The 20798-nt window shown below is 34.0% G+C and overlaps 1 protein-coding gene across 3 annotated transcripts in view; it reads right to left on the bottom strand.

Annotated features, from left to right (window-relative positions):
* Nucleotides 1-20798, bottom strand: part of LOC106874158 (stromal membrane-associated protein 1) — a 128559-nt gene that overhangs the window by 63705 nt on the left and 44056 nt on the right. For all 3 annotated transcript variants that reach the window (XM_014921812.2, XM_014921785.2, XM_014921802.2), the window contains exon 2: nt 12291-12424. In XM_014921812.2, the coding sequence (XP_014777298.1) occupies nt 12291-12424 (134 nt within the window). The remainder of the gene's footprint in view (nt 1-12290; nt 12425-20798) is intronic.

Here is a 20798-nt window from a genome sequence, read left to right on the forward strand (position 1 = left end):
TCCCTCACTAAAGCATAATAGTAGGAGAAAGGAGACAGAAAAAAAAAGAGTCATCTTCAAAGAGGATGATATGAGTGTAAGGCGTAACTGTGCTAGGTAAGGTGGAGTGAAGATTGACAGGAGAAGGCATGAAAAAGTGGGGGGGGGGATGAGAAAGAAAGAGAGGCAAATGATGGGAGGAAAAAGAAAGAGATTGTGAAAGTAGAGAATCTCACACACTAATATATTCAGACACACACATATATACTTGCACACATACACATAACAAATACTGAAACACCAGAAGTAAATGGAAATATCTCGTCATAATAGTTTTCCAACTTTTTAATTTATTTGTTTGTCTCATGCAGAAAGTTATATAAGGAACGCAGAAAATGTAATTTGTATTAATGCTTTATATAATGTATATGTGCTTCAGAAAGCCAGCTGCCAGTAATTACATGAGTTGAAAGGCCTAATAGCTTGATAAAAGCAGGTAGCTTACTTTGTCAGCATTATTGGCAAAAAATACAACAGAAAGAAAGGTGCAAGTGTACCTTCTAGATTATATATATATATATATATTTCTTTTCTGCCTCACTATCAATATTTACATAATCTTTTTATCACATGTTTCAGTGGTAGAATTAACATAAAGGGCAATATTGGCTCTTTCTGTTTGACTCTTTTAGGAGGCCTTCTTTGAAAATTTTCAAGGGATTTTGTAGGCGATACTATTCACACAAGCATCAAAGTAAATAAATGGTGGGCAGTAAACACTGCAAACTTTTTTGCATTCTTTGGTATAAGTCATGAATATAAAAAAAAACAAAAAAACTTTCATTATGTGTATGAATCTCTACATGGAAAAAATATATCATCAACATTTAAATATAAAAGTTTTTATTGTTTTACCTCAATAGGAATTTATAAATAATAAAATTATATTATATAAAATATAATGAATGCATTTATTATATACCATTTTTAACTGATGTCTTTTAAAATACCATCACTTTTGATGGCACAAATATACTAGTGAAAGATAATTGTTAAACCACTGATAATCTCTCTCTCTCTCACTCTCTCTCTGTCTATCTATCTCCACATACACACAGACAGAAGTACTGTTAGTAAAAATTAATTGGTGAGTTGTTAATCTGAGTCTTTCTTTTTATTAGATAAGACAATATACAGCATATAGTTGTTCATATTAATCTTCAATGTCATCCTGGTAAATTTTAGTGCTTTCCAACACAAACTCAAGAATTGGCCTAATTTTATTTATCTATCCCCTACATACATAATTAGTTTCCTGTACTAAACAGTGTATGAATTACACCAAACTGAAACAGTTATTGATTTGTGGTGATACAGTGACATATCTCATTGTATACTTGCAGTAGTTGAGCTAGCTATGTGGTACACCAGTACATCACAAACTATATAAGTTTGATCTTTAATTTTATTTAAAAGATAACTTGTGTGAGTTGCTGGCCAATGATCAACATTTCATAGTTAAAAGAAACCATTTGGGTAGCCAAGTGAATAAATAAGTAAATATATAAATAAATAAAGATAGGATATTAAATTAACAAATCACTAATAAAGCGTAAGGTTTGTCAAACAATTCTATATTTTCAGGTTAAAATAAACAAATACAACTGTGAAATATATTGATTTGACAATGTTAAGCAAACATTATTTGCTATGTAATTATATACTCAGTGTTTCTTTAGATATAAAATGTAAAATATCCTAATGACAATTTGTTTTTATCTCAAGTAAAAGATTATTAAATATACAAATAAATGAATAAAGAGAAAAGTAAATTAAAAGATTATCTCTTCCATAATTGAACAATTTTACCAGGTATTGATAAATGAACAAAAAACTATGATAGTGAGTTAAAACAATTAACTAAGTACGCAAACACTGAGCTCTTGTTTAAGGTTTTCACATACAGACAGATCACAATCTCTTTTTAAAGTATACAAATATACTAAGAATGGGGGAGGTTGAATATTTCCTCCTTGAACTATCTTTCTGCTTTCTACTACTACCTTTCTACCTTCTTGTTATTACATCTGTGACAACACACTAGCAAACAGATCTCTGTCAATTTCAACTGGATTCCCTGCTCACTGAATTAGCATAGTGGCTCAGTATTCCACATATATGTATATCCTTGACATCAGTTGGAATCAGTGTGATACAGGGTGTGACAAAGCACAATCCAGCCAAAAGACTTCTGCACAATTTCTGTATACCCAATTCCACTCACACAGCCTGGGTCGATTGAAGGCTATGGTAAAAGGCGTTTCCCCATACTTCCTCACAGTGAACTACTTAACCATTTGACCATGCTCCACATAATGAATAGACACATACACTTGCAACTCGTTATATGTGTATTCAAGTGCAAGTGATTGTGTACACATCTGAAACAGCACCCTATCACACATGATTCTGATTTTGAACTTCATATTCTCTTTGCCCCAACCCCAATACCTGACACACAATCTTACCACATCAATATTCAACAACTACTACATTGTCACGTGCATTCTGTCTGTCTTTTCTATAGTTATATCATTGGTTCCTGCTCTTCTAAACTTGTTGAATGTAAAGTATCACCTCAGTGTAAATTCATCTGTGTCACCTACTTCTACAGTAATTCATTAACTAAAATTCACATTGAACACTTTACCCAAGAATGCACCCTCTGGAATGTCAGCTCTGCATAACAATTGACCTTCACTATTTTAAACTGAACTATGGCTATAGTAAAAATCTGCAAGTTATTTCGCCAATCCTATTCTCTGCTTCAAAACTTTGGTGATCTTTAGGTTTCTGTCAACAGCTTTTCTGCACCCATTAACTCTTAGGAAAGTTTTGCTGATTTATTTTGACCTAGATATTATGATCACCAATAGCCTATGAATTATGGAGTTTTTGTCCTTCACCAACAATCCAAATTCAACCACATGTTGATTCAGATGGCTTGGTACATATCTTGTCATTCCAATAATAATGTGTCTAAGCCTGAAAGTACATTTTGGGCACCTTTATTTTTCTTACCAAAAGTAATCAGCTGACTTCACAACAAAGTATGATTTTGCTTTTGTGGTCCTTAACAATAATATCAAGCTGGTTGCATTTCAGTTTGATTGCTATTTTTATTCTGGAAATTCCACCAAATATTTGCTTGATCTACTGGTCTCAATATGTCTACCATTATTGGTTGTTACTCATGTCTCACTCTATTGGCTACTACATCACACCTTCTCAGAAGGTAGTGTCTCGAAGACATTCTCATACAGTTGGCAGTCTTCAATTTTAGTTTGGCATAACTTACACTTGTAGTGAATTGATGCTTTATTGCTGCTAGAAAATACTTGGTGAGGATTTATTGCTCCTCAATTGTATGAAAATAACCTATGCCAGGTTCTCACTGTAGTTTATTTCCTCTGTGGTTTGTTTTTTTTCATTTCAAGTAGCTATTTTTTGAATATTCTGTTGCCTTAAATACAGTTTTCCAATGTTCTTTGGAGAGATCAATGTTAGCTTTTATTTTATGACTTTCCTCAAGTTCATCAGCTATCTTAATATTAGTTTTTATGATTGCAAACTTGATTGAGACAGTTGCTGACCCTTTTTCCGATGCTGGAGATGTTGCTTCAGTATTACAATCTGAGCCTCATGTAATGTTAATACTGACTGAACACCTTTTGCTATCATATTTCTGTTGAAATACACTGCCTTTGTTTCAATTAATTTTGAGAATAATGAAGAATTTAGTAAAATCACTTTGTAATTACTAATCTAGTGTTCAGAACATAAATTGACATAAAATTTTGATGGAAGGTTTTAATGCAGATCACTCTAAAATAGAAAGCTTATATCATAGAACAAGGATGGTCTTGATCAAAAGGGTCAGGGCCATGATAACTTCCTTGCAAGGGAAATTTAATTTCTTTTCATCTGGTTGCTGTTGAAATTTCCAATGACATTGAATAGTACAAACAGTTTTGCTCAGTTTTTTGTAGTATCCAATTTGGAAGGCCAACTGTAGGTGTCAGAGTTGGCAATGAAAAGGTGCAGTGAATGATATGTTGTAGACTGAGTGTTCTGAAGACCATATTTTCTTTATTTAATCTTCTCCAAAAGAGTTGTAATTCCCACCATCCATTTCCATAAACGCTATATCTTTTGAGCCTGTTTAATGAGAGAATGAATAATAGTGCTGTCAAACTAACACCTTGCAACATATCACCATGACAATGTATGATATCAGATTTTATTAGCTTGTTCTCACCTTTGAGAAGTCAAGTAGTTATTAAGTCTTGACTAAGTATTGAATAGCAGCTACCAGTGTTTGTGGAACTTTGGTTAATGGTATAATACACCCATATGGTATGCTGTCAATAGTTTTCTGATGGTCCAGTCACCCAGCTATGTTCCTATGGTTCTCTACTGTTTCTTTGTGTATCATTTTACTGATTAGAAGCTATTCTTTACAAGCCTATACTTCCTTCTCTCCTTGACCTTGCTGAAGTGTTATAATATTGTTGGTAGTTCAACAATCCTGTAAGAACAGATTGAGGCACCTAGTCTATATCTTATACATGATGTTCTGAGAAGTTAATGGTTGGTTGGCTGGTGTGTGTATGTGTGTAGATAGGTATTAATTGTTAAAATGGCAAAGGAGGTTCTCTAGTAGCATCTATATTTACTATCAGACCAAGTAAATCTAATTAAGAAAAATTAGTTTAGATGAGATGCAGTTTGAGTTTGTGCCAGGCATTAATATATGAACAATGCTCCTCTTCTTAATAAGATAACTATAGGGAAGGTTCTCAGCAAAGAGCAAGCCATTATGGATAGCATTTGATGACCTGGAGAAGGCCCTCAAAAGAGCACAATGCACTCAATTGTTGCTAAGAAACTTAAATGTACGAGTGATGTTCATTAAAGATTTTCCCTGACCCACTTCTGATTATTGCAGGAAATGGAACTTGTACAGGTATAATCATACATGTCTCTACACATCATATTGTAAATTGCAGCATTCCACTAGTATTCATTTGTCTTTTGCAGCTGCTGAAGTGGACTAAGGTCTTATAATGGAGGCAGTTGAATGCAGATCAGTGATCAGGTTCTTATACTTGAAAGGTCATACACCAAAAGAGACTTTTGACAAGATGAAAGAAGTTTATGGAAACAATGCACCATCATACAAGTAGTCAAGCACTGGCATTGTCAGTTCAAACATAGTCAGACATTGGTGGAAACTGCTCCTATTCCTGGATGACTACATTCCACCTTTGATGATGACACCACCCATAAAGTAGAAGCTGCCATATTGGAGGATTGCTGCATAACTATGCAGCAACTAAGCCAAGAAGTGAAGATAAGTGTAGAGTCTGTGGGAAAAAAATCAGTCATGACCATTTGCAAATGCGGAAGTTGTCTGCAAAATGGATTCCATGGATGCTCACACCTTTTCAGAAGCAGGAACAAGTCAATTGCTCCCAGACTCTTTTGGCAATGTGCCAAGAAAACAAGGGGAACTTTTTCGGCAGACTTATCACACAAGATGAAATATGGGTCCATCACTATGATCCTGAGACTAAAGTCCACTCGAAGTAATGGAAGCAGAATAATTCACCACCTCTAAAGAAGGCTTGTATCCAACTCTCAGCAGGCAAGGTGATGCTCACAGTCTTTTGAGACCAGTGCTGAGTAGTGATAATGGATTTTCTGGAGAAGGGCATCACAATTAATGGGGAATATTATGCTTCTCTGCTGCAGAAATTGCAGGATGCCATCAAAGCAGAGAGGCATGGCATGCTGACCAAAGGAGTCCACCCGCTCCAAGACAATACCCCAGCTTACAATGTACATGTTGCCCAGATGAAAGCACACTCCTGTGGCTATGAAATCCTTCCTCATCCACCTTACTCTCCCAACCTCACACCATCTGACTTCCACCTCTTTCCAACCATGAAGTTCCTTTTTGAAAGGGAAGCACTTTTCAGATGATGATGAACTTATTTCCGAGATAAAGTCTTGGCTCCAGACACAACCTACTGACTTCTACAGATGAGGTCTTCACAGTTGCATAAAGCAATTGGAGAAGTGTGTCACCATTGGTGGTGGCTATGTAGAGAAGGACTAATAATTATGCCAAGTTTCGTTTATCCCAGTCCTTGAGAAGTGGGTCAAGGGAAATCTTTAATGAACACTCTTCATATATGAATGATCATATTCACCATGTACAGAGATGCTGCCAGAAAGGTGACCCGCATGCAAGTTGGCGTCATTAAAAATTGGCTCTCAATTCTCCCAGTTTATAATAGATCTTCAGACCATAACAAAAGAATTTAAAACTGGCTGTCTGTGAAAGCTCCGATAGACCAATGACCTAGTTCTCCCAGCATAATTTTAATGAATTAAAGAAAACATTCCAAATGCGAAACAAAGTCTAGACTCAAGAGTTTTTAAATAAATGTAACACACAAAAGTTTTAGGATCAGAAAAGGAAACAGGAGTCTGACATCAAGCCATACTTGATAGGCTGAAAAGGAGTAGCTAGGAACTCTATATGGTGTACTCAATCAAACACATCTACTAGACTAGTTCTACTACATTTTTGCAGAATTGCTAACCAACAAAGCTATAAAAACAGAAGCAGAAAAATTATAATATATCAAGGATACGATATGTGTAAACAAAAACTAATAGTAAATGCTACGAAATACTTCACTTTTGAATAGTTTCTGACCTTCTACAAAGCAACAACCACTTTTAGAATATTGCTGACATATTTGAGCTAGAGCAGCAGCTACCACACATACAAACATTCAAGACTAAATCTCAAGAAAGACAATACAATACTGTATGTTTAATAAACTATCACTCACCACCATGCTTTTGCCATTAATGCTGCTCCCTGTTTCTTCTACAAATACAACAACATTTCCTTGCATGACTGAACAAATAAGCTGTATACTCAACTCTATGGTGTTGCTCACTAAACCTGCACTAAACACTTGCTCTATTCTTTCCTTTACAGACCTGCAACTGTCTGGAATGTTCTCTTTCTTCCTGTTTTCTATTCAAGACATAAACTTGCCAAAGATCAAGCTGGACATGAACCACTCAAACCTGATCAGTATGAGAGGGCCTGCAGAAGTTTATGGGCACTGCCATTACTTTCATGACAAAAACAAAATAAACAAAAAATTTGCTCAGGCTCATAAAAAGACAGTCAGACACCAAGACACACATACATTTCTTTGACTAACACAATTAGCATAATGTCTATAAAAAGTAAGTTGAACTCATTTACTCTAGACACACAGACATCACTATCATTTGGTAATTATCATCATTCATTAGTGTTGTACATTTTAATGCCATAGAGCTAAGTCAATGCACTCAACTACCTGTAACTCACTGTTTGGTACTTACTACATTTGTGATAATGAGCAAGGAATTAGCCAATATAATAGCAATTTTAGCAGTAAGCTCTCCATATAAATACTTATTCTATTCTTAAATTGCATTATTATTTCTAAATATTTCAATTAATAGTTTTCTTTTTAGACATTTCAAGACATAAAAAATAAAAACAAGAATAAGAAATCAAGCAAGTAATCATAGGTGGTAATAACTTAATTAAGAAGATTTATAGATTAAGCTATTTAATACCTCATAGCAGCAGTTATGTGTAGCTAGCAAGTGAAACTACTCGGCCTGAAAATCTTGTTGTCATTGACTTCTGAGTAAAGGAGGTATGTATAAAAATATATGAGAATTTATTCTATTTATTTCCAAAACCATTTGGATGTAAAACAAGTTGTTCTGGTTCACAAATATTAACCTTAAGTAATGTAAGCTACAAAAATGATGTGGGAGTTTTTCCCCCTTAAAAATTTTCTTTTTCTATTTTTCACACAGACATAGATATGTGATAAAGAAGTTCACTCTACATCAACATAATTTTGGGATAGGTCTTAGTGCTTAGCATCTAGATTAAGCATCTATAGCATTGGGCCAATCAAATGCCTTGCAAAAGTAATTTGGTACACAAAAACTGCAGGAAGTCCAGCACATATATATATATATATATATATATCCATTCTATAGGTATTTTACTTAATTTGGAAGATTTTACTTCCTTTTGGGATTGACAGTTAATTACTTATACAAGTGTAAGATGATCATCCCAACTCCATAAGCATCCTCAGTTTTGCATTAGTTTCTCCTTGTTAGCATGTGTTACATAGGGATGCAACACATGACCTTTCCATGTATTCACAATCCTATTATCCTATGTAAATCTTTTTTTATGCAGTTGATGGCTTTTTAGAGTATCCTTCTGTTAGTAACCACTGTCAAAATAGATGACGATGTTTATCATGTCTTTCCAAACTCAGAGCATTCTATTTTGGAACAAAGAGCTGTGCCCCAGCCTAAATGAAATATTACTTTTATTTCATTGAATTTATTCTAAGATGGGCTGCCTTGACTACACTTTATTGGACTGCATATTATTTCACAAGATACATGTGTTAATTCACACAGATCAAACTAGTGTGAAGCTTTAGTTAGAGAAGCTGTTTTACTCAAATGGAAGGAATTAGGGAGCATCAAATAAAGATGGAGATTTGTAAATAGACACACTCATATATATATGTTGCATGTGTATGTGTTTTATATATACAAATGGTTGGCAAATCAAGTAGTGACAATGTAAGGTTGACAGGATTATTTAGTCTTGCTGAGTATAAGACAATCTCTGCAGTGCTGGTACCACAAAAAAAAAAAAAAAAAAAAAAAAAAAAGCACCCTGCAGCTTGTAAGACTATTTAAAGCAGTTGATGATAGGAAAGGCTTCCAGCCATAAAACTCATGCTGAAACTGTGTGTATGTATGTGTGATTGCACAAATATGTACACATGTGGATATTCTACACTTGACACCATTTGAATGAAGTGGTAGGAACATATACATTCGTTGTCAATATTATGACCAGTCACTCTGCACTTTCAAAAGCTTCTGGAAAAACATATCCCTTACTAGAAGAGCAAGCATGACTTGGCAACAGGAAGAACCTTAAAAATACTTCTTCAATCAAACCCTTGTCTTAACCAAGATGGTGAAGGTACAAGGCATAGTGGCTATGATGTTGGTCACAAGATTGCTGTTTCAATTCCCAGACCAGGCAGTGCATTGTGCTCTTGAGCAAAACACTTTATTTCACATTGCTCCAGCTGTAAATGAGTAAAATCTTGTGATGGACTAGTGTCCTGTCCTGGAAGAATGTTGTGATCTCATCATTTATATGCCAGTCCTATGTGTTCTAGGACTCTAGACAGTACCTGCATACTTTACTTACCCAAGATAGCATTGAAATATGACTGTTAAAAAACAAAATAACCATTTGTCTCACTCATATATTAGCTCATTTCCAAGGCCCAACATTTCAGATTTGACTTCACTAGTTATTTCTAGTGAGGTGGAATGTCTTCCTTCGAAGGGGGTTCTATCTTAGCAATATGTAACTTCTAATCAGCTGACAGTATATTATTATCTAACAGAAGTTTCCCATTCAGGTTCATGATTATACTAGCAGTGGCAACTATATTTTCAGATGGAAGTTTTATTATTGTTATTAGTAATATTGCTAAGGTGGTGGATTGGCAGAATCATTAGAGCACTAAACAAAAAGTTTTGTAGTTCACTGTGACTCTTTATATTCTTCCTTTAAAATCCCATTAAAGTCAAATTTGCATTTCACCCAAGGTCAATACAATAAAATACCAGTCAAAATACTGGAGCATACTGTAACTAAGCCATTCCAATTATGTGACCCGGTGTTAAGGTGGCAAGCTAGTAGTATCATTAGCATGTTGGATAAACTGCTCAGCAGCATTTTTTCAACTCTCTACATGCTGACCTCAAATCCTGCTGCAGTCAACTTTGCCCTTCATCCTTTTTAAGGTCAATAAAATGAAACATCAGTCAAATTCTGGGGTAGATGATAATGACTAACCCTCTCCATCAAATTTCAAGCCTTGTGCCTATATTAGAAACAATTATTAACAATATTATTATTCCAAATATATATACATGAGCCTGATGTTGATACACAAAAGAAAACAAAAGACATGTTATGAACTTGTTTCTTTATAAAAATAAAATACCAAATAAAGGCAAAAACATTATCTTTACTTTTCATTTCCTGTTCCCATCGATTTCTATGTCAATCAGAGATGAGTGATTCAGGATTGTTTATGTGTTTACAGCTGGGTGTCCTTAATTTCTCAATAATAAAACATGAGCAAAATCAAGTTTTATTACAACTACTTTGACTAAGATACGAATTGTAAACTGGTTTATTTAAAAACACGGTATGAAGATCAATGTAATGGTCAACAGGTACTAACTGATGTAACTCCTAAGACTACACAACCAATTATGAATTTGCTTCTTAATGTCTTTATCTGTGTATATAAAGAATAATAAAACATCGCTTAACATCCATGTTTGACAAAATGTGATGGACTCAAGGAGTGCATCATACTATAATGTCAGCTTTGGCATCATTTCTATGGCTGAATGCTTTTCCTAATGCCAAACACTTTACAGCATGTATTGGGTGCTATTTTTTTGTGCTACTAGTACTAGAGAGGTTGTCATGCAGCTTGTAAGACTACAAACCCCAAGAGAGCAACTTTATGTTAAGAGATGAAGAATAGAGAGGGGTAAAGCATGACAGAAAAGGGCCAGAGCAGAACATGCTTTGCATTATAGAGGAGCTGTATGACTACTCACATGTTAGAAGAGAGGGTGGGAGTGATCAGATGGAACTGGAAAGTGACAAAAATTGTGATGGGGTGTCAGAGTGGATCTTCAAGGTACAAAGTGGGTAGGAATAAGTGGGGCCAGGACTGAGTGGTGGAGTAAAGGATGCTTGATGGTGCAGAGATATGAATATGTATTTTAAATGAGAGTAAAGAGAAAAGTAAAAGTTAGGGCCAGTCGATAAAACAAACTCTGCTTGGTTAACAACAAAGAGTAAATTAATATTTCATTGGTTTCTCAACTTACATGTATGTAACCAACAATATTTTCCTTGTCCTAACAATTACCTACTCATAATAGAGTGCCACTGCCCAAAACTATTTCCAAAGAAATCTCAGCAATTTATTTAGTATTGAAAAGTTAATAAGGACATTCAACTGTAAACATGAAAGTACTTCAGAATCATCTATCATCAACAGTGACATAGAAATTGATGGGAAATCGCCACCGTCACCGCCACTGCCACCGCCACCACTACCATCATCATCATCTATCTTCTGTGCTGACATGGATTGGATTGGATTGGTTCAATAGGGTTGGATGAGTTGGAGGATTAGGTCATGCCCAAATATTTGCTGCTTTGGCAAGGTTTCTATGGCTGGATGCCCTTCCTAACATCAACCACTTTACAGAATGTACTAGGTACTTTTTTGTGGCACCAATGCTAGTAAGGTTGCCATGTAACTTGAAAGAGAAGAACCTCTTTGACTGAGTGGGAGGGAGTACAGTTGAGAGGAAGTAGTTTTATGTTAGGTGATGAGAAGTTAAATTATTAAGGACAGGGCTGGAACAGGTTTCTTGCTGCAGAGGAGATACAAAGCTACTTGCATCATAGAAGAGTGGATGAGAGTAGTTGGGGTACAGCTAGAAAGAGAGATGAAGACGGAAGTGTCAGGATGAACCCACACAAGATGAATAGGAGTGGGAAACAGAACAGGAGGTTGCAAGCATGTGGGGATTGTTAAAGACGAGGTGAGAGTAGGAGGATGAATATAATGCCTAATGAACAAAAGTGGAGGAGTGACTGATGGGAGAGTAGGCAATAGCTGAAGAGACTGGATAGGGTTGCGGGATGGATGTTCTGAATGGTGAACAAAGTTACCAAAAGTATGCCCACGTCTCCCATATGATCACTAAATGTGAAAACAATACTTTGTTTTTATATGGTATTTTATTTAATTAAAGAAACAAGTTCATAACACATCTGTTATGTTTTGTTCTGCATGACAAAATCAGGCTCATTTATGCTTTTGTATAGCAATATTAGTAATACTATTTTCTAAATTAGACCCAAGGTCACACTGTGGGGGCAGGGCAGTTGTTAACATTAATATTTCACAAGCAATCAGACATCCTTAAATGTTCATAAAAGAAAAAAAAAATGTGTATGTAGGAAATAAGCAACAGATTTTTTTTTTAAATGGTGATTTACTCACAGCTAGTTGTTCTGCAGTCCAAGTATCTAAGTTTACTGACTTCACCTTGGATATATGTACACCAAGGTTGCGATGAATACCCGCACAGCGGATACATAAAAATATGCCTAGATTCCAGGAAGCCCATCGTGGCCCTACATCAAAGAGAAAGTAAGAAAACATTCAGTGAAACTTGTCATTTATTTGTGATAACATTCTTATAATAAAATCTATTAAAACAAAAAAACACGCAAATAACAGTTTCAATAAATTCTATTTTTACTAGTGAAACTCAATTAACTAGCATAAGATAGTTGAGTTGAAGCAGAAAGTAATTCAAAAGCAGATTGGCCGCTAGTTAGGAGCAAGGTTAGAATTTATGGTATTGTGATTTCACTTCTATGAAGGTGACCTCTTAGGTCAATGCATAAAATAGGCAGTTGTTGTTCAGGACTCAGCTGCCCTGACTGATTTGACCTATGATGAAAGCATTCAAACTGTAACCATCTCATCTTTTATTACAGTATAGTAGTATATGTAGGACTACACTATTCAACGTCTTCTTCCTTCTTTCCTTCTTTTTTTTTTTTTTAGACTATGTGATTTGAGAAAAATAGGGTTGCTATTTCTTACAGGCCAAGGCTTGATAAGGAGCAACTTAGTGAACTGACTGGGTTACTTAGCTAGCTCATTGTTTTAACCTCAAATAATAACAGGACAGTTTCTGGATAACCTAATTACAATAAACAAACTGGCACCACATCTAACATGCATAAAGTTTATATATAATTGATTAGATCTGCTAGAAATAACAACTAAACTTCCTTACATAAAACATTCTAATTAGACAATGTAGTCAAATATATACAAAAAGATGGGAGGCTCATAGTTGGAACACCTTTGATTATCAATCTGTTCAATCAAGACTGACCTGGATTTGAAAAACAACACACATTATACCATAAAAATTAGGAAAATGCTCAGTTATACTACAGAGGGTTTTTTAAGTAATATATAGAATATAACACAACATTAAAAAAATAAAATATAATGAAAATTCATATACAATGGAAAAATGGCAAAATTATTGTATAATACGAAGTTTACACACACACACACACACACAATTATATTATTAGCAAGACAAGAATTTTTGATTTGTGGAGATGAAAGGAAAAATAGTGATGTTGATGTGACACCAAAAGTCATTAGTTCATGCAGTTAATGAGGTTCTTTGAACTGGATATGAAAAATAGATCATGGACTCCATTTACTAATAACTTGGTGGTTAACCAACCAATCAAACCAATTTATGTTACAAATGAAAAATCTTTCAAAGAATCTAATGGGTAAAAAAAAACAAAAACAAAAAAAAAACAATACACTAACAAAATCACAAAATGTATTTTCATTCTCCACCAATCCCAAAGATTAGTTTTTGAAGTGTTAGCACCAAATTCTAAACCACACCAACTTGTCACAGAAAAAGGTTATGGTAAACATTCTGGAGATTCTACACAATTTTTTTAGTTTGCTGTTGACATCCATTTATTTATTCTTTTTTCTTTAAAGCTGGTACAAGTGGGATGATTTTTAATGAAGCATTTGATCAGCTGTAACAGCTGAATTATTAAATAAGCAACATTTGCCTTGACTAGCTTTAATATACAAATCAATGAATATGTGTAATTCTCTTTCTCCCCCACCACACCATGCCTCTTATCTTTATAAAAAAAACCTAACCTGTAGTACTTGTCATTGTCAACTTGCAAATGTAAAACCTGTTATCCTGAAGTAGGGGGAATTGCAAAATAATGGGTACTATATCCCCTTATTTTTACCAGCAATTAACCTCTAGCAACGGCTGTTGGTACCCTATTTTAACAATTTTCAACTATCAAGACAAATGATTTAATATAGAAGGATTGAAATATGATGATGGAAACTTCATGGCTTATGGATCATGAGCTCAGTGTTAATGAATCTAATATTTGTTCCATTTACAAAGTGTGTGCAGAGGATTCATTTATCAGGGTTTTTTTTGGTTTTTTTGTAATCAAACCCCAATGATAACAAGGGTAGATGTATATGTAATCATATAATTCTAGCATTACTTGGATGGATTTTTTTCTTTTTTATTTAGGTTTCTGGTGTTTTTGTTGTCCTGAAAGATCTTGATAGTGAGATCTTTCCTTTGAGATGCTTGATTTTAGGGATGTTTCCTCCTCCTTCAAGTAAACTTGATGGTCTATCTTTTCCAGTGAAGAATGCACTCATCTCTGTTGTTTGTTAGGATCAGGAACCTCTGCACTTTTCTGTTCACTGCTTGTATATTGATAGGCACAAGTGCACATAAAAATACACACCCTTGCAGCATAGTTATGTAAGCACAAATGATAGTCAATGCATTCTGGGTAGCTGAGAATTGTGGGTAGTTGCTGGGCTGTTTTTGCAGTACAAGCAATCTTTAACTGATCACTAACAAGTGTTTTCACAGATTAATCATGATAAGCATAATACTGTTCATAATTAAGCATGCCATGTTATCCTGAATTAATGATAAATGAATCAGTAATAAATGATGCTATATGTATAACATATATTGTCTTTCTAAAGACAGAAAAAACGATGGTAAAGTAAAAAACATTACCTAAGCAACAATGAAATACATTTACTGGTTCTAATTAGAGGAGCAATGACAAAGTCAGTATATGTATGGTAAAAAAAATAGAAACTCAAACTGATGAAAAATCAGAGACAAGACATATGCTTCGAACTGAAAAAAATTCAGTAAACCCAGAACAAACTTACCACAGCTGTCTTCACTGAAATCTTTATTATAATTGAGCTTACATAAGTATATATATATGTAACTGAAACACTACTAGCCATTCCTTTTGCCACATATTATGCTCTCCCTAAGTATCTCATACCCCACACTATCCACTTACACCAATCTTGTTGAAAAAATGTGTGTGTGTGTATATGTGAGGAAGAGAGAGAGAGAGAAAGTTCGAAAGACAATCATCTGATCTGCCTGCTGTATGACTGCATAACAATATTTCACCCCTACAAGGCAACAAATCTGTCAGTTGGTCTCAGCATCCACTATGGAAGCTTATACATCTGTTCCAACGATGGTCATGCACTATAACATTTTGCCCAGAGATCCCACGTAATTGGACATAATTTTTTTGTATGTAGAGTCTTCCATACTCATTTAATCTTTTTATAAAAGTGAAAGCATTTTGTCTATTTCCACTGTCCACCTACAATGGTGATTCAATTGACTAGGAACACTGTACACTATGAATATCCAATACCAAACTATCTTAATCTACATATTTAAACTGCATTAAACTTTGGCAAGCTTGCCTTCACCTATTCTGAGTTACTTGAAAGGTGATGTTCCCTTCCCACTCTTATATTTGTTGATACCTTTGTTTACCTTTGATACCGTTGTTTCACTTTAAGGATGCTTATTTACTCATCCATTATGATATTTCGGCTGTTGTCCATTGTTTCAAATACATTTTAGTACTGTCATTCTAGCCCTTTTTAAATAATCACATATGATCTGTCCCAAAGAACCAACTTTTAAATAATTTTTTTGCTTCCATTAGCGAAAGCTATACGCATCTTTCAGAAAGCTGCATGCCAATTTAACTTTACGTGGCATTCGCTGTTAGTTTATGCACAGGCTAAGTAGGAAGACAGAATAAAGGGGCTTTATCTCTCTGCAAAATAGCTCCCTTTGCTGTTGAATAAAATAAACTCGCAGAGGGGAAGTTTCAACGTCTTCCTTCAATTTCCTTACACCATTTATGTGGCTGTTTCTGACAAGAAATTTCGCTTTGATGTAAAACAACTATATTTTGTAGTCATTATCCATAATCTACTCCCAAAACACTTCAGTAGCTCTACTTTGCATCACTTGCAAACTTTTATGTTCTATGATCATTAAAGTGCAATGACCTCCACAATAACCAGCCTTCAATTTGATTTTCCGTACCTAGGTTAATCGGAAACATAGATGCTACTCATAAATCTTCTAGGGTAGTTCAATTATTTAGTGAAAAAATACCACCAAAGCAACTTAAACCGTCCAAAGGATGGGTGTGTTTGCTAGTCTAGTATATATAAACCACAGTATGTGTGTGTATATTGACTAATGCATACATTTCCACAGTTCTCAGCCGATTTTCACCAAACTTTACACACACATTACTTATATGCCAAGGATGGTCATACACTATAACATTTTGTCCAGAGCTCCCACGTAAATGAACAAACTAGGGAAAACGGTGGTTTATACAGGTTTTTCTCTAATTCATTGTATGTACATAGTTTTCTTGTAAATAGGGTCTTCCATACGTTTTTAATCTCTATGGTCATATATTGGCATTAGAGACTATTTTTTTAGTGGTTTTCACATTCTTTTGATTTATCATTATTTATATATTGTAATTGTGTATTATTACTTTGATGATGATGATGATGTACTGGTGTATATTGTTTGAGGGTTTGGGCAAGAGAATATTATAAAAGTGAAAGGATTTTGTCTATTTATTTATTTCGAGTGTATTCCATAATTTTTAAAATCTATATGGTTGTATACTTGCATTACAGAATATTTTTTTTAGTTGTTTTCATATTTTTTTGATTTATTATTTATTTATATGTTAAACTGCCCAAAGGATGGGTGTGTTTGCTAGTATATTAATAAAATACACATTAAACAGTGTAGTCCTATAAGTCACTTAGTATCAATTTGCTATTCTTAGCACATCATCTTACTTGTTTATTATTATTATTGTAAATTTTGTAATATATATATATATATATATATATATATATATATATATATATATATATATATATATTATACAAACTTGGGGAAAAACATCTAGAGGATTTTATTTCTCCTAGTGTGTTGAAATTCCATTAAAATAAGTACATTCCTACCCCATAAAATCATAATATATGTATTGGAATACTGTATTATAAATAACACAAGGTATTCTTTTATTACTTTACTGGCTTTAGTCATTGGATTGTTGCCATGCTGGGGCATTACCTTTCACAGAATAGTTCAGTCACTCATTGGTACTTATTTCATCTATCTTAAAAGGACCTATGAAGTGAATTGATCTCAGAACATAACAAAACATCAAAGGTATTTCTTTATTCAACACTTTACCAATTCTACCATCAGTCCACTATCGTATCAGATATCCATTTTGTGTAAATAAACATTTTACATGCATTTTATTTTTACATGTAAACATACATAATCTTGCTATAAAGATTGCACTGGACTAACAGGAGTAAGTATTCAACAATGAGGCATTAAAGAGTCCCCTCTACTCTGTATCAGGTTTTATTACACACACACACACACACACACATGCATAGCTAATAAATATACTGTTATATACAGAATCCAACGTCACTTTGTTAGAGAAGTGATGGAGTGAATTATATGCTGCACCAGAGTATGTTGTATAATTCAGTCTTACACAGATGAATGCATTTTGCATAAAACTGAATGGAAGATGCATGACTCAGTCTCAGGAGAATCTAAAGACTTCAACTCACAGTAGCCTCATTGCTAATCATACATTCTCATTAACTTAGATTTTAACTTCAAGCAATCTTCTCAGCAAGATCAACTATATTTACATACACAAAATGGATTATATCATATGCTAGATAGTGTAATCAACAAGTGTGTGTGTGTGTGTGTGTGTGTGTGTGTGTGTGTGTGTGTGTAGAAAATGGTTAGAGAATGTACCAATTGAAGAAGCTAATAGCAATGATGTACTATGGGTATTGAAATGATATGTAATGAATACAAAATTAAATTGAATATCATTTCTTAAAAAGAAACATCAGGCTACAAGGCTACAGTGTAGAAAATACAAAATAAACAGTAATAGTATATTCATGTGTCACACTTCAAACATACACTCTAGGTCAAAAATGCAGTGGATTTTATGCTGCTGGTGTTTATCCACTAGATCAACTGTGATTGAACAAGTCTATAATGAATAGAATGAAGCCAGGGCTTTCTTGCCTTTTTAAGAGTTTCTACCTCTTTCTAGCGTAATGCATCTTTGCATTTTTAAGATGCTATGGTTTGATTTGAAGAAGATTTAGCTGCTGTATTCCAGCAAGTCAAATAACAATAAGTAGGTCTGTTCTATTATAATGATAACTTATTTCAGAAATTCAGACATAATTAATAGCTTCAAATAAACATTTAGACAAATTTTACATGATACTATTTAGAAGAATTTCTACATGCTATGAGAACTTGTAATTCTGCAAACCTCTATCCCAAGAGTCCCCAATCCCTGAGCCAGAAACCAGAACTGAACTGTGGATAATTTGGTACTGGGTTGCAAAGAAAGAATAAATTTTAAAACTTTATTCCTATTTAATTGATTTTTGCAATCTGCAAGGTGTTTTGTATTAGATATGTATTATATATGTAATAATTGAATTATATATAATGTACTTTATAGTGTTTTGTTTAGCACATGATCCTCCAGTTTGTGGAAAAATTGCCTTGCATTAAATTGGTCAGTAGTGCAAACAGGTTAGGGGATTGATGCTCTGTATGATTGCTCAGTTAGAAAAAGCAGTAAAAATCTTCTTTGAAGCACATCCCAAAATCTTAACAAAAGAGAAGGGCACATTTGATAATGAAAATCGTAGATAGCTCCTAAAAGATGGAGTGATCACAGCTAAAATGCTTTCAGTCATAAGCTTGATCAACCAGGGTTGATCTAAAGATAAAATAAACAACAAAAAGAGCAACAACAACCTTTTCATCTGAAAAAAAATATAGAGTCTATAAAAACAACAGAGATCAGTGAAGAATACATAAGAATATGATAGGTTTGTTTCTAACCAAATAATTAAAGAATAAAGTGAATAAGAATAATCAATGTATTGATGTAATTATTGGCAAAAATGTTGTTTCCAAAAATACAATAAAAAAAAAGAAACTATTTTACAAACTTTTTATCAGAGTGGTATAATATTTAAAAATAAAAACAATAGTAACAAATATAAGATTAATTTATTTGGTAAAGCAACTGGTAAAGACAATATATGTACTGTATGTATGTATGTATGTATGTATGTATACAAAATAAGAGATGGTTTTGGATCATCATGAATTCTAGCAAACACTGATTACTGAATAGTTAGCTGCACAACTGATGAAGGAGAGAACGAGGGAAAGATAGTAAAAGAAGAGGGAGGGAAAGAGGAGGGGAGAACAAAAAAACTGCATAAATGCATGTGAAGTTACAGGCAAAAATTGTCAAATTATAAAAGAGGAAACAATATTTTTATTGCAAATCTCAACGTCCCTTTCTCTTCTCCAAAGCTACATGTGCATGCGCACTCTTGCACTGACTAAATGAAAAAAAGATTACTTACTTTTGTGATAAAAATATTTTTATCACACACAAACAAAATCATACGAAATTTACTGCAATTCTCCTCCAGCAATTTTGTAACTGACAATCACATTCTAGTCATTATTGAAGCAAACTATGAGAGTTGGTAGAAGGAAAGAGAGAGAGAGAGAGAAATCACAGTCAATTGCATCTTGCAGTGAGATTACATATCACCCCCATTAACTTTTAGATTGAACCAATAGATATTACATGAAGATTTATGTCTGCATACTACTATGGAGAGAGAGAGAGGGAAGGAGGGGGAGAGAAAAGCAGACAGCAAGAGAGAGAGAGAGGGGCAGAGAAAAGCAGATAGCGAGAGAGAGACAGAGAGGGAAGGAGACAGATAGATGAAAAGACAGAGAAACAGACAAGAGAAGGGGAGGGAAAAACTGAGAAAGATTGACATGGAGAAGGAAAAACTGATCTAATCTTAGTCACATGAAAGATATGGTTTCTGTTTGAAGAGGTGTGTATGAAAGAGAGAGAGGGGGTGAGGAGGAAGAGGAAAACGAGGTGGAGTGTTCTTTAACTTTACTCCTGCAGGGTTGCTCTAATTTAATCCATCTTGCTTTTTTTCTTTCTTTTTTTTTTTTTTTTTTTTTTTTTTTTTTTTGAAGATTGTCAGAAGTTTGGAAGCCATAAAACAAATGATTTAAAGAAACATAATAGAAGAGATTAAATACAACGAACAGAAAATGAAAAGAAGAGAAAAATTTCTTAGTATTATTATTGTTATTATTCAACAAGTTAAATTGAAACATATCCCACAAAGGAAACAAGTCATTTAACATAAACTGATATTTTAAACAGAAATTGTCTTGCAAACGTCAAAAGTCAAAACTTTTGAATTGTCATATAGATGCAGGCACAGGTGTGGCGGTGTAGTTAAGAAGCTTGCCTCCCAGCCACATGGTTCTAGGTTCAGTTTAACTGTGTGGGACCTTGGGCAAGTGTCTTCTACAATAGCCCTGGACCAACCAAAATCTTGTGAGCAAATTCAGTAGACCGAAACTGAAAGAAGCCTATTGTATATGTGTGTGTGTGTGTATATATA

Source organism: Octopus bimaculoides, chromosome 10 (genome assembly GCF_001194135.2).
Source record: "Octopus bimaculoides isolate UCB-OBI-ISO-001 chromosome 10, ASM119413v2, whole genome shotgun sequence".
Taxonomy (NCBI): Eukaryota; Metazoa; Mollusca; class Cephalopoda; order Octopoda; family Octopodidae; genus Octopus; species Octopus bimaculoides.